We start from the raw sequence: 23,838 nt of genomic DNA on the forward strand, positions 1-23,838 counted from the left end.
AAATACTAATACCCTCCATGTAAAACTCCATATTGACTATGTTAAAACATAAACTCTGTGGGGTTTTGCTTTTTTGTTGTTGTTGTTTTTATTTTTGTTTTTTCTTCAAGATAGGGTTTCTCTGTGTAGTGTTGGCTGTCCTGGACTGACTTTACAAACCAAGCTTGCCTCGAACTCAACAGAGATCCACCTGCCTCTGCTTCCCTGAGTGCTGGAATTACAGGCATGCGCCACCGCACCTGGCTTCTGTGAGGTATTTTGAGGATAGGAGCTTTTTATTTTCCAAAGAGAGCAAGTTGCTAGTGTTTTTCACACAATGGTAATACCTATATGGAATCTTTCATCCATCTGATATATTAGTGAAGATCTAAGAGGGAGTTGCTTGCCATAATGTCGGGTGAGAGGTTATGAGAGGGTTCCAGTAACCGCTCCAGTACAGATCACATCAGTCACTTGGCAGGAGTGAGTAAGTTCCTTAGATGATGCAGAGCCCGGAAGGGCTTATACTACATTTTCCAGCTCCAGCAGCACAAAGGCAACACTGTTATAGGAAGATGACCAACTCCTGACCCTTCAACACTGAACAAGAACACTGGTGGTCTACTAAAGGAGCTCATAAATTTGCAAATAATCGGACTCCGGCCAACTTTCTACACTCAGTTATTATAGAACTAGTAACTTGCTGTGTCAGGGACTGCTTTTAGACACCAGGACAGTGACAGAAGTCACCAAAAAAATAAGTTATACATGATGTAAGAATAATTACAGTCACTGTCTTAAGAATCAGAGCATAGACCTCAGGACACAAAGCACTACATTCTCCCTACACTAGATTATGCCTTCTACTCTTATTAGCCATATTCAAAGTGAGACCTGATGATATATGGAAATTTCTAAAATATACAGAAGTTTCAAACATTTCAATAAGCATAAAACAAGCGTATAAAACTAAGCCTATGTTTTTATTCTTACACTTGTTACCCTGACACCATGCCTGGTATATTTTGATCCCTTTCGTCTCTACCCACTCCTTTTTTCCTTTTCCTCTTCTTTATTCAATAGTTTTAACATAAGGACCATGTTAGCCTTAAACTGACACTCCTTCAGCCTCCACCTGAGTGCTGAGAAAGAAATCATGGCACCATCTCCAGATTAGTCAGAACAATCTTTTTAAAAGAGACTTCTTATCATGTTTCATTGGCTATTTGAATGGCTATACATACAGGAAGTATGATCACCCCTTCTGAGGAAATTAAGAACTTTTGAAAGGAGAGTAAGGGATTACCAATAATGAAAAAATAACTTTAACTATCAAAAAAAGGCTAATAATGTTAGGACATAACTAAGAGAACTTAGAGAAATCAGTTGAAATAACCTACAATGGTATCTAATAAACTGCCCATTCAACTTCCTACTTATTTTTTGTTTTGTTCAGCTAGACTTAGCCCTAATAGGTACTGGCCCAATTTTATAACTGGAAAAAAATCTTTTAAGCTTAATGGTAGATTATACTGTTGCGGTTTTTGTTTCCATCTGTTTCAATCACAAAAAGTGGCCTATGTTCATCTCACTACCTAAATCACAGCAGTGCCTTCCTCTCACAAACCCACTCAGAGGGCTATTATCTGAAATTTTTTTAAAATAATAAATTATTAAGATACACACTGCCACCCAATAATAAGTCCAGATTATTTTACATAAGTCACTTTAATTTGTTTTTAAGTAATCAAGAAATATACCTCTCTTACCTTGGCAAAACAAATTACTCACCTGAACAAAGGCCACAGTGACGACAATAAGTATTGCCTAAAAAACAAAGAGCTTTTTAAATCAGACATTAACAAGAAATAACTTTTAGTCACGCTGTATTTCTCCAGCTGTGCAGTCCCACAAGAATGGAATTTAACACTAAAGCTAGTGAGAGAAGAAATCAATTGCCTGAGGGCCTGAGGGAGAAGAGCATGAGCTCAGACTGCTAACCATCCCCACGACAGCTTCCAAACCTGCTGAATCTACCCAAGCCTTCCCAAAGGAAGGACCATCTTTTGTTTATGTGGGTAGCATCTGCTATAGGACACACATTTTAATTATCCCTTTAATTTTAATTCCTACATACTAACTGGTAAAAATAATTTAAAAATCCAATACATGTTAACATAGTTTTTTTGTGGAAAAAAAAACTTAACTGGAGGGGGAAAAAGTGACCATTTTCCCCCCTGTGTTGATTTGTTGAATACATGATAGGCAAAGACTCACTGCAGAGCTAAACTTCAGTCACATTTTTTCTACAGAAAGCTAGAATCCAACTGGTGTGTTTTAATGCAAAATTTGAATATAGGAATTTTTCAATCAACTCTGAGGAAAAACATCAAGCCTCAGACAAAAAAAAACATTGTAAAAGGAAGAAATATTTGCCTTTCAAGAATACAAACCTTTTTTATCTAACACACTAAAACTCAATAAACATCACTTATATTACTATTAGTCAAAACATTATCACTTACAATGTAAAACTGTATCAATGAACTTTTTGTAGTCTGTTGCATTAAAATCTATTGTCAGCTGGGCACAATGGCACACACCTTTAATTCCAGCACTTGGGAGACACAGGAGGGCAGGTCTCTGTCAGCTCAAGCCAGCCTATTCTACAAAGAGCATCCAGGAGCCAGGGCTACTTAGAGAAACCCTGTCTCAAAAAGCCAAAAGTAAATAAATAAATAAACTCTACTGTCTACCTATTATTTTTCAATTGAATCCATTGACCTATCTATTTTCTGCTGAAATTTGATAATCTCAGACACCAATCATTTGGAAAACACTGGTTCATCTAATTATTCAAATGCAAATGCTGACATATTTACTAAGTGTAAAACTTGCTAAAAATCACTACTAATGTCATCAGGGTTTAAACATTGGGAAGCTAATCTAAAGTTTATGGTAGTACATAAAAATGTATAGTAACTTGAATTATGACTTGAAAACCTATTCTTATCACATCACTCTTTAAAGTAAACGGCTGGTCCCCCACAGCTGCCCTTCCCTGAGAGAGCTACTAAGCCTCAATCTATACATGCTTCCCATTCATCACAGACTACTAAAAACATAGGCATCCAAGGGCCAGAACTTTATAAGATTTATTCTATTCCTCTACCAAGAACATCCCAGATACATGAGGAAGGGTTTTCTTCACTACGTTGCCTATAATGCCCTGGGGCTTGCTATCCCCCTACCTCTACCTCCCAAGCAGCATAGCTAGTAACTGCTGTAACTGTCTAAAAAGAACAACAAAGGGAAAAAATGACTATTGATACAGCTTAAAGCCACTTTCAATTGTGCTAAAGCTCTAACTCTTTGAAACATCATGTTTGCCATTAACACAAAGAGTAAGAAAATTTCAGTGTCAAATAAAGTTTTGACATTACAGATTCCCTGAATAATTACTATTAGTCAAAACATTTTCAACTGAAAAGCCACAGAAATTTTTATTTAACTAGAAAATTATACAACATTTCTTATCTGTGAGACTGACTGCACAAGCCTTAATCACAGCTATCTGGGAAGCTAACACAACAGCACAGTTGAGCCCAGGAGGGAAAGACCAGCCTGCATAGCAGAATTAAGACCTCCATCTCAAACCAGAACAAAAGAAAATCCTACAACTAAAGGTGGATTTAACTTTTTAAAATCTAATTCATTTTGATTCACGTTAATTTCCAAAGTAAAAACCAAATTCAATTCATACAATTAACCAACAGATTAAAATTTTAAAAAATGAAAGCCTTTCTTACCACAGTGATACTGACAGCATCATCAAACTGATGCATTAAAACACTGATGACTGCAGAAGCCAGAAGCAGCATAATAAGTGGATTTTTAAACTAGAAGGTAAAAACAAACAATTCAACACTCTTATATGAATGGCAATTCTGCTTTATCTCAATAAAGACTTTTTTAAAAGGACATCATTATAAAATTATACAGTCTATATGTGGCTTATTTTCAATCAACAAAAAGTAGAGCTCATGCTTAAAAGCTACATAACTGTTCCTTTTCAGAGAAAGAAAGTTAAACATCAATCTAGAAGAGAAGGCACACACAGCCCCACCATCATAAAGCTTTAGTTCTGATGCTTTATAGACAACCACATGTTCAAAGCTTTGCTCTTTAGCTGACCAAGTTTGGGAGGCTCAGAGCCACTGCTCACAAGTATCTATTTATTTAGCATACCAAACTCTCCTAGTTAAAACTAGCCACAGAATCATCCTACATTTTACACTAATGTAATTGTTAACAAAAAATTTTAAGCTATAGTAAGCCTTTGCTAAAACTTAAGATAAAAGTAATTATGAATGGCCATAATCTACTGTGAGCTTACTATTTCCTGAGGTCATCACCAATGGAGGCCAATGGAAACCATAGAGTTGATAAGAAAGTAACCATGTTTTCTGGCAAATAAGACAACTGGGCATATAAGACGACCCAACTTTTCCAGTTAAAATATAGAGTTTGGAATATATTTGCCATATAACACTACCCCTCTTCCAACGCACACCGTGTGCAGCAGACTCGGGCCTATGTCTATCTGCAGGCCGGGCACAGAGAGCCAGGTGCTTTACTAAACGCTGGCAGACAGCCAGTGCCAGCCCACATGCCCCTTTTAGGCGTGCTCCACACTCAGCCTGGTATGTGCAGCTTGCTCCTCCCTGCTTCATACTCCAGCTGCAGCACGCCCCCCCCCACCCACCCACACACACACACTATATGCACCGGACAAATGAAGCAAGGGGAAGCATGCTGCAGGTAAGTACCTGGCATAGAAGATGACGACGACGATGAACGATGAACACACACACACACACACATACACACACACACACACACACACACACATACACACACACACACACAACACTTGAGTTGTCTTATACGCCAGAAAATACATTAAGTATAGCTTTTGCCCTGTCAGTATAGTTTATGCCCTGTTAGTTAGGCTATAATTATGCATTTAATAATTTCCTAAGCTGGCCCAGATTGCCTTCAACAACATCTGCCTCCTGTAACTAGGAAGCCTAAGCTCAGCATCCACTATTGCTTGCTGACAGCCCAGCAGTAAGAAAATGCTGCCCCCTGCAAGTTATACTTTTCATCAGCCTTTTGCCTAAAATCAAATGAAGAGTTAGAACTAAAACTTTAGAAATTCTAACTTAACATGTAAATTTTTAAAGAAAAAAAAAAAAGACATACATTGTGAGACAAGTATTTCCTTTCTCTGGAAATAAAGCTCAGTAGATTCACAACTGTAAAAGTCAAAGTAAGTTATACACCAGAGACACAGGGGAAGCAGCGCACCTGAGAAATATACTTCTTCCACAGGGGTTCATCCTCACTGATATCAAACTCATTCCAGCCATGGAAGGCTCGTCGATGACTAACTTCAGACTTGTTTAAGCCATTCTGAAGATCAGCCTATTAAATTGTACATTAAGTCATTTCAATGTTAGTCAGAGAGCAAACAGAGAAAACACAAAGAATATGGTGACATCAACAGAAGCTTTTTTAATGTATGCAAATATTCTGCCTGTGTGTACATTTATCTTGTGTATCACATGCTTACACTGCCTAAGGCCAGAAGAAGACACTGGCTCCGCTGAACTGGAGCTTCAGACATTGTGAGCCACTACGTGGGTGTAAGGGAACTGAACCTTGGTCCTCTGCAAGAACAGGAAGTGACCATAACCACTGGGCTATCTCAGCAGCCTCTAACAATAATAGAAAGTTTCCCAGAGGTTTTGTATGGGACCCACATCCATGGTCAGAAAGGTTAACTATAAAGGGACAAGGAAAAGCTTTCTGGAACAATAAAAATCTTCTATATTTTAGCAAGCATGGTGGCTCATACAATACTAGCAGTCAGAAGTTGGAGGCAGGAGAATTATCTTTCATTGGAAGCCAACCTGAGATACACAGAGATTTCCACACCACAAGGGTAAGATCCTGTCTACAAAAAAATAAAAATTCTTTATGTTATTAGTGGTAGTCACATTTGTCAAACTTAGAATTTATTTTATTTTGTTAAAAGGGCATGTCAAACTGTCTCTTAAATACTTATTTATTTCCACAGACTAGTGCTGTTGTCAGACTTGATCTTCTCCTTACCACATATGGCAGTAAATGAAGACTTTCATAGCTAGTCAAAGTTCTCCTGAGCACAACTGACTTCTGAGTGCTTAGCATTAAACGGGAAACCCAAAATCACCCCTGCCAAGGAGGCTTAGAGGGGAAGGGAAGAACATATGAGCCAAACGAGGAGCAGAGGGCCAACAAACACCATCTTATGGGTATGACATAGCTACTGTCTCATAAACATGACATGGCCATAGCACTCATGAAGTCACTATAGCTATAGCCGCCTGCACAGGGCCTGAGCAACACTGAGTCAGTAAATATGCAGTCTCAAATCAGGATAAGGGTTCATGGAGCCCCACCTACCAAAGGAGCTAATGTCTGTCAGGAGCTCCTAGAGAAGTCACTGTCGTCAGTGCTGTAGCCACTCACTCATGAGCTATTCATGCTCTCTCTAATGTACAGTGCCACACCCAGACCCACTCAACCAGTCCTAGCTAAGCCCTGTGGGGCACCCAGAAAAATCAAAGTCATGGAAGTGGGATGGCGACCTGGTGGGAGGAAGGCCTGGGCTGCTGACTAAGAGGGTAAAGGGATATGTGTGGCCAGAATGTATTATATCGATGTATAAAATTATCAAAGATTAACTTTTTTATAAAAGCACATCTCAGGAAGCAACAAATTAATTTTTCTTTTTCTGTGGAGAAAAGGAATAATAAAAGTAGGCCATAATTTTAATAAGTTTTAATTATTTTTTTCTAAAATTATTGTTTCTAAAAGAATATCCAGTGAGCTACAAATTCTCTTCTTGTTTTATGAGCTTATTAAACCTGAGGCTGAGATATTTTTTGTTTTGTTTTGCTCCTGTATATTATTGTATCAGAATAGAAATTGGCGTCTTAGGTTACTCAAAATAATAAAGCTAACATAAACTTGTTCTTGGGACATGACAATAGCATCAAAGTTTAAGTTGCTATCATGATTTTAACAGTCATAAAAAAAATGAAATTACACATTCCAGAAATGGCTAATATCTCTGGCCAGCAACTTGGTAAAAGATAAGTAATTAAGCTTTCTAAAATTAAATTTAGTTAAAATAATTTGTTTTAAAGCTAAGTATAAAATAAAATTTTCTTAAAAATGGATACCAATGTTTTTGAAACAACAACTAAAACGGCTGAAAATTAACAATGTTCTTTTCTTCATGTTTGATTAGACTGTACTTTTTAAAACTAGAAAGAGAACAAAATAAAATTACATAACTAATAGCTCCTTGTAACCCTGAGCTTGGACTTAGTTTTCACATTACCTTAGAAAATCTAGTTAATTTTAAAAAAAAAAGAAAAGAAAAAAAATCTAACATCACTTATGTTGCTAATTGAATTACTTACTTTTCTAACCCAACTGGTAAACAGTGCAGGCAGATGCTGGCCACACTGCTCATCTTGGGCCCAGCTACCGCACAGCTATTTAAGCATATTTAAATTAAATGCAGTTTCTCCACAACTCCATCCACATTTCCTGTCATGTCATCGTGCTTAAGTGGGGCTGTTATGCTGGACAACATACACCAGTATTTTCTATCACTGATGAAAACCGGCTTAACCTACATGGCTGCTTTACACTCCCCCTCCTCCTCGCCGACCACTTACTTGGAGAATGCCTGCAACCTCACTGACTGGTAATTCACTTGCTTTCTTTGATGTCAATACAGGAATCATTGTCTCATTTTCACCATTAGGTAGTTTTTGAAAACGTGCAACCTGGGATTAAAAACAAAGGAAAATTATTTGAATATACTACACAACTAGAATGAATTCCAGAATAATACATGAAAATGAAAATTTACAGCAACTTATGCTCCACTTAACAAAGTCTACTCAGATCAATTATGAATCTCTAAGACAACTTAATACTAACAATTTTATTGAAAGCAAATTTCAAAACCATCGGCACCCGTTAATACGAGGTTTTATACAAACTCTTCAAATTATGTTTTTTAAAGATGCAGTTTCTCCACCAACATAAGACTCAAAAATCAAACAGATGCTTTTCTCTCAGATTCTGATGACTATGCACAATCATAATCCTATAAAGTCATTATGTTAATTCAAGGAACAAGAGCTCTAAGCTTCCTGCACTTTAACTGTTCCCGTGTTCACTTCTCTTTTGGGGACACCTGGCTACACTTGCAAACACTTCAACAGCAAGCAAGACTAAAAAGTAATTCTCACACCAGGAGAAAACCAAGAATCTCAAGAGATCAGAGAAGCCGAGGGGACACAGGTTAGTAAGTCACAGAAATGGCAGCAATGATGATGGCTATTCCATACAGTTTTATAAACATGTGTCAGTAGTGTTCACCATGATTCTAGAAGCAAATGTCCAATTCAGATTTGCCTTTGGTCCTGAGCCGAGATTCCTCACAGACACAGCCCTGAAGGTAAAGAGTTACAGGCTCTTCACTACTGAGAAAAGCATCCTTTGCCAGATACCCGAGCCACCTGGTGAAATAATACTGAAACTAAGACATCCCTGCTCCTGCTAAGACATGGGTTTATAAGCTAAAATTATCCATATTTTCAGGACAGATAATTTCCTAAATTTTCTAAGTAACTATTCTTTCAGACAACAAATGAGACCAGTAAATAATTCACAAATTCTACTACTACTAAGTAGTACAGTGGACTACTTACTACTTACTACATATATATATATATATATATACATATATACACACACACACACACACACACACACACACACACACACACACACACATATATATATATATATATATTCTTTTGATTTAGTACAAACAAAACCAAAAGAACAAGGAAACCGCCAGGGGCGGAGGACTATTCCATCAACATGATCATGTTCTGGAGCAGAATACTTACTCCCTAATCTCAGTTATTAAAAAGCACTACTAAATTTTACATATTGCAAAGCAAACAGTAGTAATATTTTACATTTGTAATAAAGAAACATTAGTGACAAAATTATGAGGACATTTTAAAGTACCTTACTCTCATGCAAAGCCTTTAAACTGTTTTGTAGCATATTGTTTTCATACAACTAAGAAATTTAAAGATATTAAATTTGAGAATTTCCTAGAACCACTGAAATGCTAGCTTTCAAATTCATAAAACAAACAGAGGGGCCTTTACTGAACCATCTCCAGGTAAATATGGAGAAAATGTAATGAGAAACAAACTTATTGCTATTTTACCTTGTAAGATCACAACAAAAAAAAAATTTTTTTAAGATCAGTTGTATTTAACATAGCAATGCAAATAATATAATCTTTTACTTCTAAAATTGCTGAACCTTAGCATATTTGTATATAAATTAGAAACAGGAGTGCCTAAACAGAGTTGACTAATTCAACAACTATAGCATGTGATCCACCAGTACCAAGGGATCACATAATAGCGGGCTGGAAAAACAGCTTGGTACATTGCTTACCACTCAAGCTGACGACCTGTGTTCAACTGCCAGAACTCAGTGAAGGCGGGTGAAGCAGTGCACACTTATGATACAGGACCAGGGAGGTGGAAAGGCAGACTCCTATAGCCAGCCATCCTAGTCCAAGTAGTGAGTTCAAGACCAATGAGACACCCTGCCTCACAGCCAAGGTAGACTGCACCCGAAGCTGACCTCTGCCCTCCAAACATCATGCACACACACATGCACACACACAAAGAATGCATATGGCTGGTTTTCTCCTACAAATTACTAAATTATTATATGTACTTAGTCACTTGTATAATTAACTCAAGTATGTCAATATAGAACTTTAATTACTTATCAAAATAAGTTAGATTTACAATAATGTTTCAGTTAAAATATGTATTTCTATCATTAAGCTACTAGCTGGAAGTATAGTTCAGAAGTAAAGTGATGCTGACGCTTAACATTCTTAAGACTCTGGGTTAGATCTAGCATGAAAAAAGTATTGACAACTGCTAACTCCAGCATCCAATGAGCCTTATTCAAATTTTTCAAGTAATCGTTTGGCAAATGGTGCATATAAAAGGTCTACATTTGAGCACACTTTATGCAAAACCCTTCAAGGGCATTCAATTGGCTGAAACCCACTGGGAGGTGGTGGCTCACATCTTTAATCCCAGCACTCGGGAGGCAGAGGCAGGGGGATCTCTGTGAGTTCCAGGCCAGCCTGGTCTACAAAGCAAGTCCAGGACAGCCAAGGCTACACAGAGAAACCCTGTCTCGAAAAACCAAAAAAAAAAAAAAAAAAAAAAAAAAAAGAGCTGAAACCCAACAAAGGATCAGACAGTAAGGAGACGTGATGACAACTCTCTATGCAACCACATCTGCTGTCTCAAGTGTGTTCACAAGTGGAGAAGTGGAGGGAGAACCCAACAACTAGAAAGCAAGCCATCCAAGTCCTGCCTAGAATGCTGGACAGAGTTTACCACCATCACCCCAATGAGTACTCACTGAGGCAGACGGCAGACAGCAGCTGCAGCTGAGCTGGAAATGAGACAATGAGCAACAAGGCATGTAGGGGCCTCCATGAATGAAGGAAGGCTGCCCATTGGGAGGGAACTGTCTCTAAAAGCCTGCTTACCCTAACCCTGAATAGAGGCAGCACTAAGAACAGAGAGCAAAACAGATGCCAGCCCGAAGAGGAACTACTTGAGGGAATCCACTGAGGGAAGACAGCAGCAGCTCCTCTGATGTCCACAAAGAGCTGTCATCCTGTGCAGCACAAGTGCAGGTGGAGAAGGCAGCCGCGGGTTTAAGAATGCGACCCATGTCAGAAGAACTGAAAGAGCTTTATGCTTTTGTCCCACAACAACACAGCATGGCATGTGAACCTGTGTGCCTCAGATAACAGCTGTCCTCTGGTGGTCTGAGTGCCCGGTTCTCTCCTCACAGGGCAAGACTATCACATTTCAGGTGCAGTCACAGTAATTTCTATGCAGGTCCCATCTTCCTCCCCCAGGAGAAAGCTGCTCTCTCTGTTTATACGGTTTCAAAAATAAATCTCTGAGACAATTTCCCTTCAACCTGAATTTTCCTGTCAAAGTAAACTTACTCCATCTGTTTCCAACCAGATCCACTTTCCACGCTAATTCTGAGAACCCCAAGTACAAAAGAGGAAAATGCTGACCCCACTTTAGGATCAAGAATGAAGGTGATGGGCAGAACAATCGAATCTGGAAAGTAAGCAGCCTTTAAGGAGATCCCTATGGTTTTGGTCTCATCTCTACATATTTGTGCCTGCATTTATATCCACCATACATGCCTGTTTACTGGTTTCAATTTCTTTTTTTCAATGCACAAGAAATACTGAGTAATTAGACTCAGGTATAAATGCATTCAGGCATTTACTAAGCTTTTCATAATAAGAAACTGGGAGAGAACAGATAAGATGCAGAGGCATAAAATAAATTTGGGGTGGAGGTAAGTCCCCATGATGCACAAGCTTGTTTTGTGAGTCTAGACATGCAATCAGCTGCTTATCCATGCATGCATGTATACCTTAACATTCCTGGGAAATCCTAGTCTCCTGGTTTCAGCCTACTCTAAGGGACAGGTTTTTCAGACTTTTGTTTTGTTTGAGACAAGGTCTCTCTCTATGTAGATCAGGCTGGCCTCAAACTCAAGAGATCCCCATGCCTCTGCCTCCCGAGTGCTGGGATTAAAGGTGTGTGACACATCCAACAACAAGCAGATTTAAAGGGTAAAGTAGTACATTGGCACTGCTAACTTTGTCTATATAAGAGATTAATATACATGTGAAAACCATCTCACTAGCCCATATATTAATGCAAACTGAGTCTAAGACAAATATTTAATGCATTATGATCTTCCAGCCAGTCAGGGAACTTCCTAAAAGAAACCTGTCTTCATTTGAGGAATTTTATTATCAGTGTTTTAATGTTTATTCTTCTAAGCATTTGCCTTACTTCACTCCAAAAACATTGTAAGTGGACACATGCCATTCAAAATTACATCCTAATATTTACTGCACTAGAGTAAGTGGTTTGCAGTAACAGACCATGTTTTTCTACTACAAGAAAGAAAGTAGTCGCCTTCTAGTTGTCAGAAGTGGAAACTAGATTTCCAAAGGAGAGGGGGGAGCCACATCTGTGTTAAGAGTTTCTACAGGATTGGCAGAATAATTATAATTTCCATAACTGTATAAAGATAGAATGTTGCAGATACAGGCCCAGTTATCTTGGGCTACATTAGGCCTATTAATAGCTATTTTTGCCCACCTCTGCTTCTCACTTAACATCTTAACTACCAGGGAAATCCTTTAACAATGAACTGACAAGGTGCTAATTTCCACCAGCCCAAAGGCTAAGCCTGTCATCAAACAGGACTAACAGGATACACTAATAATGTAGATAAGAAGTGGTACAATACAAATTAAGACCACAGTAAGATATGACTCGAAAGTACTAGAATCCACTAAAATAGTTAAAGTCAAAAGAACAGAGGGGGGGAAACACAATGGTGGTGAAACGCAGATGTGTGGCTGTTCAATGTACAGCAATTACAGGAACAATTCAACAGCTGTTGCATATTACTCTTCCATTATTAAGCAAGCATTTGATCTTTCTTAGTTAAGTGAAAAGTTATTTCATCCTTTAAAGTCTGAATGGTTTATTTAGGTTTAATTTTGAGATACAAAATATAAAAAGATCAAGTTCATCTGAAGGTAAATGCATCTTAAGAGATATCGTGGCTGCCATATGGTATTAAGTAAGTCCACTGGCTATGTCAGAGCTGTCAAACATGCTTATCTACCATTTGGTCTTAAAGGCATCCTGAAGGCTAGTAATCTCCACTGGGGGTGGAGGGGTGGGCTGAGCTTCAATTTACCTTCAATTCCCTCAAGAGCCTTTCATTGTGTGAATCACTAACTCTTGCTACCAACTAGACCTTTTACAAACAAAAGCCCACAGGCACAACCACTCCTTCCATGATCTACATCCTACAAAGGTGAACTAACTCAAGAGAAAAGTCAAGTAATCACAACACCCACACAAACACACAAACACACAGACTCCAAAACTTCAGAACTTTTCAAATATTTATAATGTGTAAATAATTGATTTACATGTTGGTCCTGTATGCATTAGACTCCTTCAGAGTTGCACTGAAGTCAGATTTTCATTTTACAAAGAGTCAAGGATTTGGTTTTTTTATGGTAAGCAGTGCTAAGTACCAGTTTCTAACTAATATATACCAGAATCTATGGACTGAGCCCCTAAAATTCACACTGTAATCACAACCCTATCACAACCCAACAAAGTGATGGGATTTAGAGAGCCCCCTTTAGGAAGTTAAATAGGTTCTGAGAACAATGCCTTCCTGGGAGGTTAACTGTCTGACAAAGAGACAGGGAAAGCTTCTTCTCCCTTACCCACCACGTAAGGAGATGAGCAGGGAGCCCTCCTCCTGAAACTACATCACACAGCACCTCCTGACCAGGCTCCTCTCATCCTCTGGAGCCTAGAGAAATAAAACTCTGTTGCCTATGAGGTCCGCAGTATTCTATTACAACAACATAAATTGACTAAAATATGAATGGGTCTTACATGGTTTTTGTAAACATAACTATGCAACCACCACCTCCAGAAAGCATAAATCATTAGGTCTGGAGTGAAACCAAAAGATACTTTTTTTTTTAATTCCTGATGTTGAGTCTAACGTGCAGCCGAAGTTAATAATCACTGACTTGAATGTGAAAGGGGCATATTATAGACAGAAGGGGAAATAAAGAAAAAAGAAAGCCAGGGTGACAGCAGGTCCAAGCAAGAACTGAAGTTCACAGTGATTTCCAGAAACCAAGCAGACTTAATTAAAAAGCAACTGCTTTGCTGGCTAGGGATGTGGCTTAATTGGAAGGAAGTCCCAGGCTCAATGTCTAAAGCACTGTGTCGGTGCACAGCTGTAATGCCAGTACACCTGAGATGGAAGTAAGAAGCCACGCTTAACTACACAGAATGTTTGGAGACAGCATCTTAAATTTTAAATTTATAAAAAAAATTTTTTTTTGCTTGTTAATTAAAGCCAAAAGTGAAGGACACTAAATAATTCAATCTGGAAGTAACAGAGCATACATACATGAGCATAATCAGGTAGAACATATACTTTTGATACCTAGATAAAGTTAGACACACAAAGGCCCACACATTATTTTGGTCCCCAAAATATCCAAACACCCAAGCCCCACCCCTACAAATTCCTTTCACTGGTGTTCTGGTTAGGAGCCAGTAGGTATTTTCCTGCATCAATCTGCAAGCCCACTGACTCATGCCCACATTGTACCACACTCCACTGCATAAAATAACAGCACGGTGTGACAAGTAGCAAACCAAACCCCTTCAGAGCTTAAGACAGGACGAGACAGCAGGCTCTCCAACTTCAACAAAAAGCTAATTTAAGCAAGAGTTGTACAGCTTTATAAGAGGACAAAAGAAATCCTTTAGCTCACTGTCCTCACAGCCTAACAGTAAACAGCAAGAGGCTTTATAAAGCATGGGTTACTGTACTGAGTCCTCAGCACTTCTGAACCAGCAGGTCTGAGTAAGACCTAGAAGATGCATTTCTAACAAGGTTTAAGTAATGATGCTTCTGGACTGGGGACTACACCTGAGAACCACCACTACAGTAAGGTCAGGCCCCATCAGCTTTAATTCATGATTCCAAGTTCATGTTTTCCCAGCTGTATTACCAAGAACAACTTGTTTATCTTCTGTGTTCTTTCCCTCAGAGAAAAACTAGGAAAAAATATCTATTTTGGTTTCAATAGGAATAAGAGACAAACTCTTTACAAAACTGTATATCAGAATATATGACAAGTATTCAAATTCAAACACTAACACATATGTTTTATCCCATTCTAGATCTTCAGAAGGGTCAAACCATGCTTTTGACATCTTGGCATCTTTTGAAAAGTTCTTAATAGCATCAAAACTACTAAGAGAAAAAAAAAGTCAGTACGCCTTACTGTCTTAATGGGCGATTATGCAGCATACAGAAAGAGAATGCTACCCTTTTAAATGATCTCCCACTGGAAGCACAAAAGATGAACTGATCTGAAAAATAGCCCTCCATCATCTGCAAATTACAGATGTTTTCTACAAAGAACAGACAAAGCTATAAATTCCACTCGAAGGGCTGAGATTACGGCTTGTACCCACCACATGCTATTTTATTGGTAAATGAAGCTGAGCAAACTAGAGGTCGCCTCTCCTGATGAGGTTCTTCCAGGATAACACCCTAGCAAAGGGCTAACAGAGGTCAGCAATTATCTCAGAATGGCCAAGTCCCCTTAGACTAGGATCTGTGTTGAGCCCTACCAATGAGGAAATGCTAGCATGGCAAGGCAGAGACAATGTGAACACATTCCTGTGAGATAATAAATAGGTGAAAGAGGCTAAAAAGTCACTCTGTCTAGAGACAAACAGATACCAAATTATTCAGGAACATCCACAAATGTTTCTGTAATATTCAAGCTGACAGATGGCCTTCCAACTATTCTTGCCAAAATTACCAACAGAAAAATTCTATCTTACAGTCTAAAGGGCAAGATGGAATGAGTTGATTCTCAAACAAGATCTAGATCAATGCTTCTTAGCCTTGTTGCACATTAAAAATCAGAAAGGAAGCTCTTGGGTTTTTTTTGTTTTGTTTTGTTTTGTTTTGTTTTTTGGTTGGTTGGTTTTTTTGTTGTTGTTGTTGTTGTTTTGTTTTTGTTTTTGTTTTTCTTCATCTCTATGATCAGGAAGCCAGAAAAACTGGACCTGACTCATATGCCACCCTGAGGATGAGCAGGCTCCAGAGATGGGTCCTTCTCTATTCTCTCCAGTTACAAGCACAGGAGCTGGAGGAACATACAAAACTTTCCAAACAGTGAGTTCAGCAAAGTACAGGCTGTGCAAACTCTACAGAACAATAAGTGTGCTCTGTCCACAAACTGCAAGGAAAAGAAAGGGTGACATTTTCAAACTATAAGATATTCAAAAGACTTTGTGTCAACCAAAGGTGCTGTGCAGTGGAGGCTGCTGAGTGGATCTTGGTCTAAACAACTGTTTTCCAACTTCAACCTGGGATTTCACACTCAACATGTTTGTCTCTTGACTTCTTAACTCTGAAACAATGCCTTACATCCTTTTACCTTTCAGACTGTCAGTTTTTTCTTAAAGACAAGCAGATTATTTTTATAGAATAGTCCCATTTTATAAATCACGATTTAGATTTTTCTCATTGGCTCAGGTAATGCACTGTGAAGGGAAGGGAACACCAGCAAAAGAATGGTATATCCTTCTCAGCATACACCAAAAGGCAAAGAAGCTTCCTATGGAATAAACTGTGTCCTTTGCCCCTCCAAAATTCCTATGTTGAAACCTTAGCAATGTGACTGTTGACTGTATTTCAATGTCACTGCATTAGAAACAGGTCATTACAGAGGTAATGGTATAGAGGAATTTTAATTCAAAACATGACTACTCTGGCTGCCTTTAATCCCAGGAGACAGCGACAAGCAGGATCTCTGAGTTCAAGGCCAGCCTGATATAGAGCAAGTTACAGGTTAAAAAAAAAAAAGTCTAGGCATGGGGGCGGGGTTTGGGGGGGATTGTACATGCCTTTAATCCCAGCACTCAGAAGACAGGATCTCTGAGCTCTAGTCAGTTCTATTCAGGCAGTTCAGCTGAATCAGTGAGTTGAGAGGCAGTGCAGTGGAACTGAGTTTGTGGCAGTTCAGTTTGTGGAATTCAGAGGCAGTTTTAGCAGAACAGTTTTAAGAGACAGGTTGCAAAAGAGAACAAGATAGACACAGATAAAGACAGAGCAAGTCAGAGAATAAGGACCCAGAAGATTAAAGCATACTGCCAAAGTCAGTATGAGGCCAAGCAGAGCAATTCAGTCAGAGGCTGAAAACACTCTAAGCCTAGATTAGACTGCAAAGAGGCTAAGAGCTTCCAGGACTAGGCCCAGGTTAACAGACAGAGGCAGTAAGCCTCTGAGATGACAATTAAACAGATGAGTAAGTTACTTTTACATAAAGGTAGCTCCACAAAAAGAGAAAGGAGAGGATGAACACACAGAAGACAAGGCCATGGAAGACACAGCAAAGGGTAGTGATATTTGACAAAGAGAGGCCTCACCAGAAGCCAGTGCTGTGACTACATAACTTTGGACTTCTAACCTTCAATCTACAGAAAAGTGATTTTTGTTTAAAGTACACAGCAGCTCAGACAAACTAATATTATATAACTGTCTTGTTACCTGTTAATAGTCATGTGAATTTTGATTACTTTACCAAAATAGTTACCTATCAGATTGGGGTTTTTTGGCTATCAAAAAAACTATTTGAGGAAATATTATTAGAACATTTCATGCACTTACTCACTTTGAAACTAAAAATATTAGGTCTTTTATCATACTTTGCTTCTTCCCAATAATACTGCTCTCAAGTTGTTCTGTCTATATAAATTACATGAACTCCTCAGGTCTCTGCTATTTCTATGTGTGGCTTTACACACATATAATGACATTTTATGTCACAGACCTCCTATTAGTCTGTGGATTAATATATTACACAACCATTCTAATGCTTAAAATGTGCCAGGGAGCACCGAATAGGCTGGCTTATAAGTCCTTCTGACCTGTGCTCACAATTTTTTAGTATTTCCTTATTTTCTAGCACAAGATGTTCCAAGATTACTTTTGTATTTTCTTAACTATAGCACAGGAATTAACCATTTCTCAGGCAAGCTTTGGTTCCTTTTATTGAAAGTAATATTCAGAAGTGTTATAGATTGTAAGGCGCTGCAACAGAGTCAAAAGATTTTTATTTACACACACACACACACACAACCACACATTTGTTAATCTTGAGTTTATGAAAACATAACTTAATTCTGTCAAAACTACTCAAAAACAGGTAAAACCAGAAGTTTTGTACCCGCCTCCATTCTTCCCATCTCTCTATGACCCATCTGTTCTAGTACATCCTGCCTGTTTCCTTTGCACAAATAAGGTACATGGTTTCTTAGTTCCTCCTTTTTGATTTAGTGCAACAACGAGTACAGGTTGTACCTTCTTTTTACTTAACAGTATATATCCAACATCGCTTGGTTATTTAGAAAGCTTCCTTATTCTTACTGCTGAGAGTTTGTAAATAACCAGTTTTTTTCAAAAACTGCAAACAATGAACCATAAAACAAGCATTTCATGTTGGCGCTATGACTTCAAGAAAATGTCCTGAATGGAAGACAAAAGGCAAAGACACATGTTATCTGTGGAGTTTGTTAAATAGTGCTCAATTCTCTACATGGGACGGACACACCTGCACATGTGTGGGATCAGAGGACAACTTACAGTCATCAGTTCTCTTCTTCCAACATCTGTTTTCCTGTAGCTTTATCATTAAGGAGGGCTGCTAGACTAACAGTGAGAGCTAAAACATGGTGCCTCTGTATTTTAAGTTACATTTCTTTGAGTGAATCTGAATTCTTTTTCTTACATGCAGAGTTGATTTTAGTATTTTATAGGAATTATCTTTTATGTACTTTGAACATTTATCAGGTTTTTTTCAATTGTTAGAGCTCTTTACATAATAGGTATCTTAGCCTTTATTTGCAATCTAGTGCAGACATTTTCTCCTGACAGCTCTACTGCCTTTATGTTTTATAATAAAGAATTTCCATTTTTATATAATAAAATTTAGCAAGCTTCCCTTATACAACCTCCATATTTTGAATCATTAAGAATGACAGTATTTTATGGAGCTGTAATGCCTAATTCTATTAACCTGATGGTTCTCAATAATTATGCATAATTCTATTAACCTTATGGTATTCAGTAATAATTAAGCACATAATGACAAAATTGTACAATTGTTTCATTTATGTCCAGAGTTTTTTGCCCAGCCTGCACAATAGAGCATGACACCTGTGTCAAACAAACCAACAAACAACAGCCACAGGCTGAACAGAATAATCAGGTGCCAGGAGTTCTGTTCTAGGGCTACGGCAAATACAGTTTAAAAGACCCAGATACTGAGGCGCTAAGGTTCTTTTCAGCATTTCTCCAACAGCCAAAACATGGAAATAGCCCTGTCTGTCCAAAGGGGAAATTAATAAATACAATGTGGTATGTTAAAGTCTTCCACTCATAAAAGAGATGTAAGTTTTGACATATGACATACCATGAATGAACTTAGAAAGCATACTAAGTGAACTAAGACAGATGCAAAGAAAGCATGCAGTTCCACTTGGGTTAATTAGAAAACACATTAGCAGTCACCAGAGCATAGGACCAGTCAGCTAGTTTCTCTTTAGGGTGATGAAAAGTTAGACATATATTCCAACTTTCTCTGTCTCTTCCATTTCAGCTTATCTGCTAACTTTTATTTGCCAGAGCCCTAAGTGCTTTCTTCAAATAAAAGAAAAGGTAAAATCAGTAAATATTGTTACTGTTAAAATCCCACCAACCTTGCTTTCTACACAGCCAGTCCCACCACACAGCTCATGTTTTACATGGAGTAACTCATCTTTTTTTCTAAAGCATTCAGTGTCTTTAGCCCTAGATTTAATATTGGCAATTTCACTACCCTAATATATAGGGCTATTCTTTGTTCTTTTCTTTGGCAAACACAGTTATCTTACCATATTATGAAATATAGTAGACAAAAAACAGAAACAATGACCATTTAAAAATTTAGCTCAATTTGCTCTATTACCTCTAAATATAACCAAAAATATCCATTTATATCCTTTAATAAAAGTCCCTCCTTTAAAAAAAAAAAAAAAAAGTCCTTCCTAGTACTTTAAAGTTAAGTTTGAATGTTTTTCTTCAACATGCATTAAGAAGTCAACTATAAACATTCTAATGTCAGAGTCCGTCCATCAAATACCTAAACTAATGGGATACAGCAGAGCAGCACTAAGAGGGAAGCTAATGGCAGTAATACCTACATTAAAAAGAAACCTCCAACACCTAACTTACACGTCAAGCAAACAGAAATGGCTGCGTTGAGAATGTAGCTTGGCTTGTGAAGTCTTGTCTGGTGTACACAAAACCCCCAGGCTGAAGCAGAGCCACATTCAAGGTCACCCTTAACTATACAGCAAGCTCAAGGCTAGCCTGGGTAACAGAAGACCTCGTATAAGAGAACAAGAATAACTCAAGAACTAAGAGGACAAGTGACAGAGGGGGAGAAGGGGACAGAGGGGGGGGAAGGGGACAGAGGAGGGGAAGGGGACAGAGAGGGGGAAGGGGACAGAGGGGGAGAAGGGGACAGAGGGGGGGAAGGGGACAGAGGGGGGAAGGGGACAGAGGAAGGGAGGAACGGAAGAAGAGGAAGGAAACAGGAAGAAGAGGCGAGCCCAAAGTTAGACATAAAGATTAGAAGAGAAACAAATGAAACAAAAATTGGTGGCATCAACTAAGAGTTGGCTTTTTAAAAAAGATAAAACTGACACATCCTTTACTAGACTAACGGGAAAATTTTAAGTCAGAAATAAAAGAACCATTATAACCCTAGATACATGAATTCTCACAGAATACAACTATCAACAACTGTCCACACAAATTGAATAACCCAGAACAAATGGGTAAATTAAAACAGAAAAGAACCCAGAAATAAGCCTGTACATATACTATAAATGGATCTTCAAGGACTCCAAAATATATATAGTAGAAAGGGCATTAGAAAAACTGATAATCTGCAGTACAAGAGAATAAATCCATTCCTTGTCTTCTAACATAGAAAGATTACAGAAATGGAATTCCAACCCAAACTTAAGATCTGAAACTGTAAAAATCTTAGACGGAAACAGGGGAAGGCTTTGTGTTATCTGTCTTGACAATCCATACACTTAACATAAAAACAAAAGCAGCAAAAAATAAACAAGTGGGACTTTATCACACTAAAAAGCAAAATCTTCCTACTTATAAAAGGAAGCCCGTCAATGGGGACTTGGTTACACTTTCAGAGGACTAGCACACGATCATCATGGTGAAGGACACGGCAGCCATCAAGAAGGCATGGCGCTGGGGCAGAAGCTGAGAGCTCACATCTGATCCACAAGGAAGGCTGAACCTGGTATGAACCTGGTATGAACTCTCAAACCTACCCCAGTGAAACACCAATAAGGCCACGCCTCCCAATTCTTCCCAAACAGTTCCACTAACTGGGGACAAGTATTTAAATATATGAGCATTGGTGGCCATTCTCACTCAAACACCACAGACTTGATACAAAATAGCATGGCCACTATGGAAAACTATGGCTGCGTCTCAAAAACCTAAAAGGTCATTAATTGCCAAGTGCCCCAAAAACTTTTTTTTTTTTTTTTTTTTTTGAGTCTTGATTAGAAAGAATTAAAATCAAGATCTCAAATCTGTTAGTATTCCAGTGTTCTTTGTGGCACTACTCATGTGATAGGACAGGTATGGAAACAACCTAAATGTCCATCAACAAATTAATATATAAAATGTGGCACATGCACATTATTCGGTTTGGGAAAAGAAAACTCTGCAAAATATCAGAACACAAACCTTTAATGAAACAAGACAGATGCACAAAGACAAACACTACAGGATTCTGTTTACATATAGGTATCTAACATAGTAGAATTCATACACTCAAAGAATAGAGTGGTGGACACAAGGGGCTGGGGAAAGAGGGAAGGAAAACAATGAATTACTAAATAGCATAAAGTTTCAGCCACACCAAAATCAATCAAATTTAAAAAGGTGTTTATAATCAACAAATGGACACTTAAAAATGTTAGCAAGGTGCATTTGTTGTTGTTATTGTTGTTTTTGTTGTTGTTTTGTTTTGTTTTACAAGACAGGTTTCTCTGTGTAGCCTTGCCTGTCCTAGACTCACTTACCATGTATTGGGTAGTTTGTCAACTTGACACAATGAAAGGTAAGTAGTCTGGGAAAGAGACAACTCAATTGAGAAAACGTTCCCCATTGGATTGTAGATAGGGCTGTGGGGTACCACTGTAGGTGATGCCAACCCCAGACAGGTGATCCTTAGTTATGTTAAAAAATAAAAACAGGCTGGGCAAGCCAAGAGGAACAAACTAGTCTGAGTAGGGCTCCAGGGCCTCTACCTCAGTTCCTGCCTCCAGGTTCCTGTTTTCAATTCCTTGCCTTGCCTTCCCTGTGTAAAGTATAAACTGTAAGCCAAATAAATCCTTTCCTCCAGAAGCTGGTTTTTGTCAGTGTTTTATTACAATAGAAAACAAAATAGAACATACTACAAGAAGACATTTTAACAATTTTTTGTAATTAAAATTTCACCTCTTAATCCCTAGTTTTAGCAGCTTTATATCAGAGTAAAATAAAAGTGCTACATTTCAATTTCTGGCAGAAGACACTTAAAGCAAGGTTCTAAAACAGACTCTGGCATTCATTTCCAACCACTGGGGCTGAATACAATTGTAATTGTCAACCATCTGTAATCCAACCCAACTATGTCTGACTTACATAAAGCCAACAAACCAATTTCAAATTGTTCACCCTGTTAGTTTGGGAAAAATGCCCTTTATTCAGTAGGTAAGTTTATTCTTTGTAGAATCCACCACTGTACTTTGTTTCTGCCAACCAATGGCTGACAGTGATTGCTTGGAGGGCACAATTTCAAAAATGTATTCAGTCTGCACCCACCAAAAGCTGTGTCTAGAAAAGCCAATTCCCCAGCATGAATAAAGGCAGGCAAAAGTAAGATAACAACAACAAAGTAGCCAAGAAAACACCACATGCATGTTTTTATAGGCAATAAAAAGATGGAGACCCCAGGAGAGTGGTTACACAGAAAGCAAGCTAGGGCAGCTCTCTTCTCACTGACTTGTCAGCCTGACTTTACCTCTCTGGTAACCAGCTCTTTCCCTCCCAAGCAAAAGAAACTGGTATTACATTTTCTGGCACATGATGGTTTTGAGTGTGCTTTTGGTTGGTCGGATGCTTAGTTGGTGTGTATGTGTGTGCGCGTGCACAGGTGCGCGTTAGTTGGTTGAAGGTGGAGTGATACAAGATCTCCTGACCATAACTGGCCTGGAACTAGCTATGTAGACCAGGATGACCCCAAATTCTGCCTCCCAAAGATATATGCCACGATTTTAAAAACAAAAAACAAACATTAATGCTTACTGATAAAAATATTCTAGCCTATCTTCCAAACAAACCATTATCCCACTATTTCTCTGAATATCATTGAAAGAAATGTGACCTAACAGGCGACCATAAGAATCCTACTAGCTACTAAGTATTTTGCTACTTGTCACAATGTTGGTTAACTCAGTGGTAGAGTGCATGCATGAAACTGTGGCTCCATCTCCAGCACCACAACGTAAAGTAGAATGTTGTTTCACAGTGCGCCTCAATAATGACGCCCTCCAAATACTACGAGCAAGGTAAGTAACCCACTCATTTAATGACAACTGGATGGAGACTGACTCATGACGTTACAAGTAGCAGTCAAAACCTCAAGCCCCAAATCTCAGGAGGAAGCAGAGGTAAGGCCCCTGGCAACGCCTCCTCTTCAAACACCAGCAACACTTACCTCTGAGCAAGAGACAGTCCTGCCTGTGTCCCTTTACCTACTCAGCGTTCAGGCCTCACTCCTTCCTGGGATCATTCCCTGTCCTGAGGAGACTATTTACCTCCTCACTCCCCACTTACTACCACAATAAACTTAAGCATGCT

At 38.5% G+C, this 23,838-nt stretch overlaps 1 protein-coding gene across 5 annotated transcripts in view; it reads right to left on the bottom strand.

Annotated features, from left to right (window-relative positions):
- Positions 1 to 23,838, bottom strand: part of Atp2c1 (ATPase secretory pathway Ca2+ transporting 1) — a 118,172-nt gene that overhangs the window by 47,789 nt on the left and 46,545 nt on the right. For 4 of the 5 annotated variants that reach the window (XM_051140451.1, XM_051140453.1, XM_051140455.1 and 1 more), the window contains 4 exons: positions 7,776 to 7,886; positions 5,350 to 5,466; positions 3,789 to 3,878; positions 1,771 to 1,806 (listed from right to left, as the gene is read on the bottom strand). In XM_051140451.1, coding sequence (XP_050996408.1) covers positions 1,771 to 1,806; positions 3,789 to 3,878; positions 5,350 to 5,466; positions 7,776 to 7,886 — 354 coding nt within the window. Of the gene's footprint in view, positions 1 to 1,770; positions 1,807 to 3,788; positions 3,879 to 5,349; positions 5,467 to 7,775; positions 7,887 to 8,487; positions 8,561 to 23,838 lie in introns of all 5 variants that reach the window. The other variant, XM_051140454.1, reaches the window with a different exon arrangement.

This window comes from Acomys russatus, chromosome 32 (genome assembly GCF_903995435.1).
Source record: "Acomys russatus chromosome 32, mAcoRus1.1, whole genome shotgun sequence".
Taxonomy (NCBI): domain Eukaryota; kingdom Metazoa; phylum Chordata; class Mammalia; order Rodentia; family Muridae; genus Acomys; species Acomys russatus.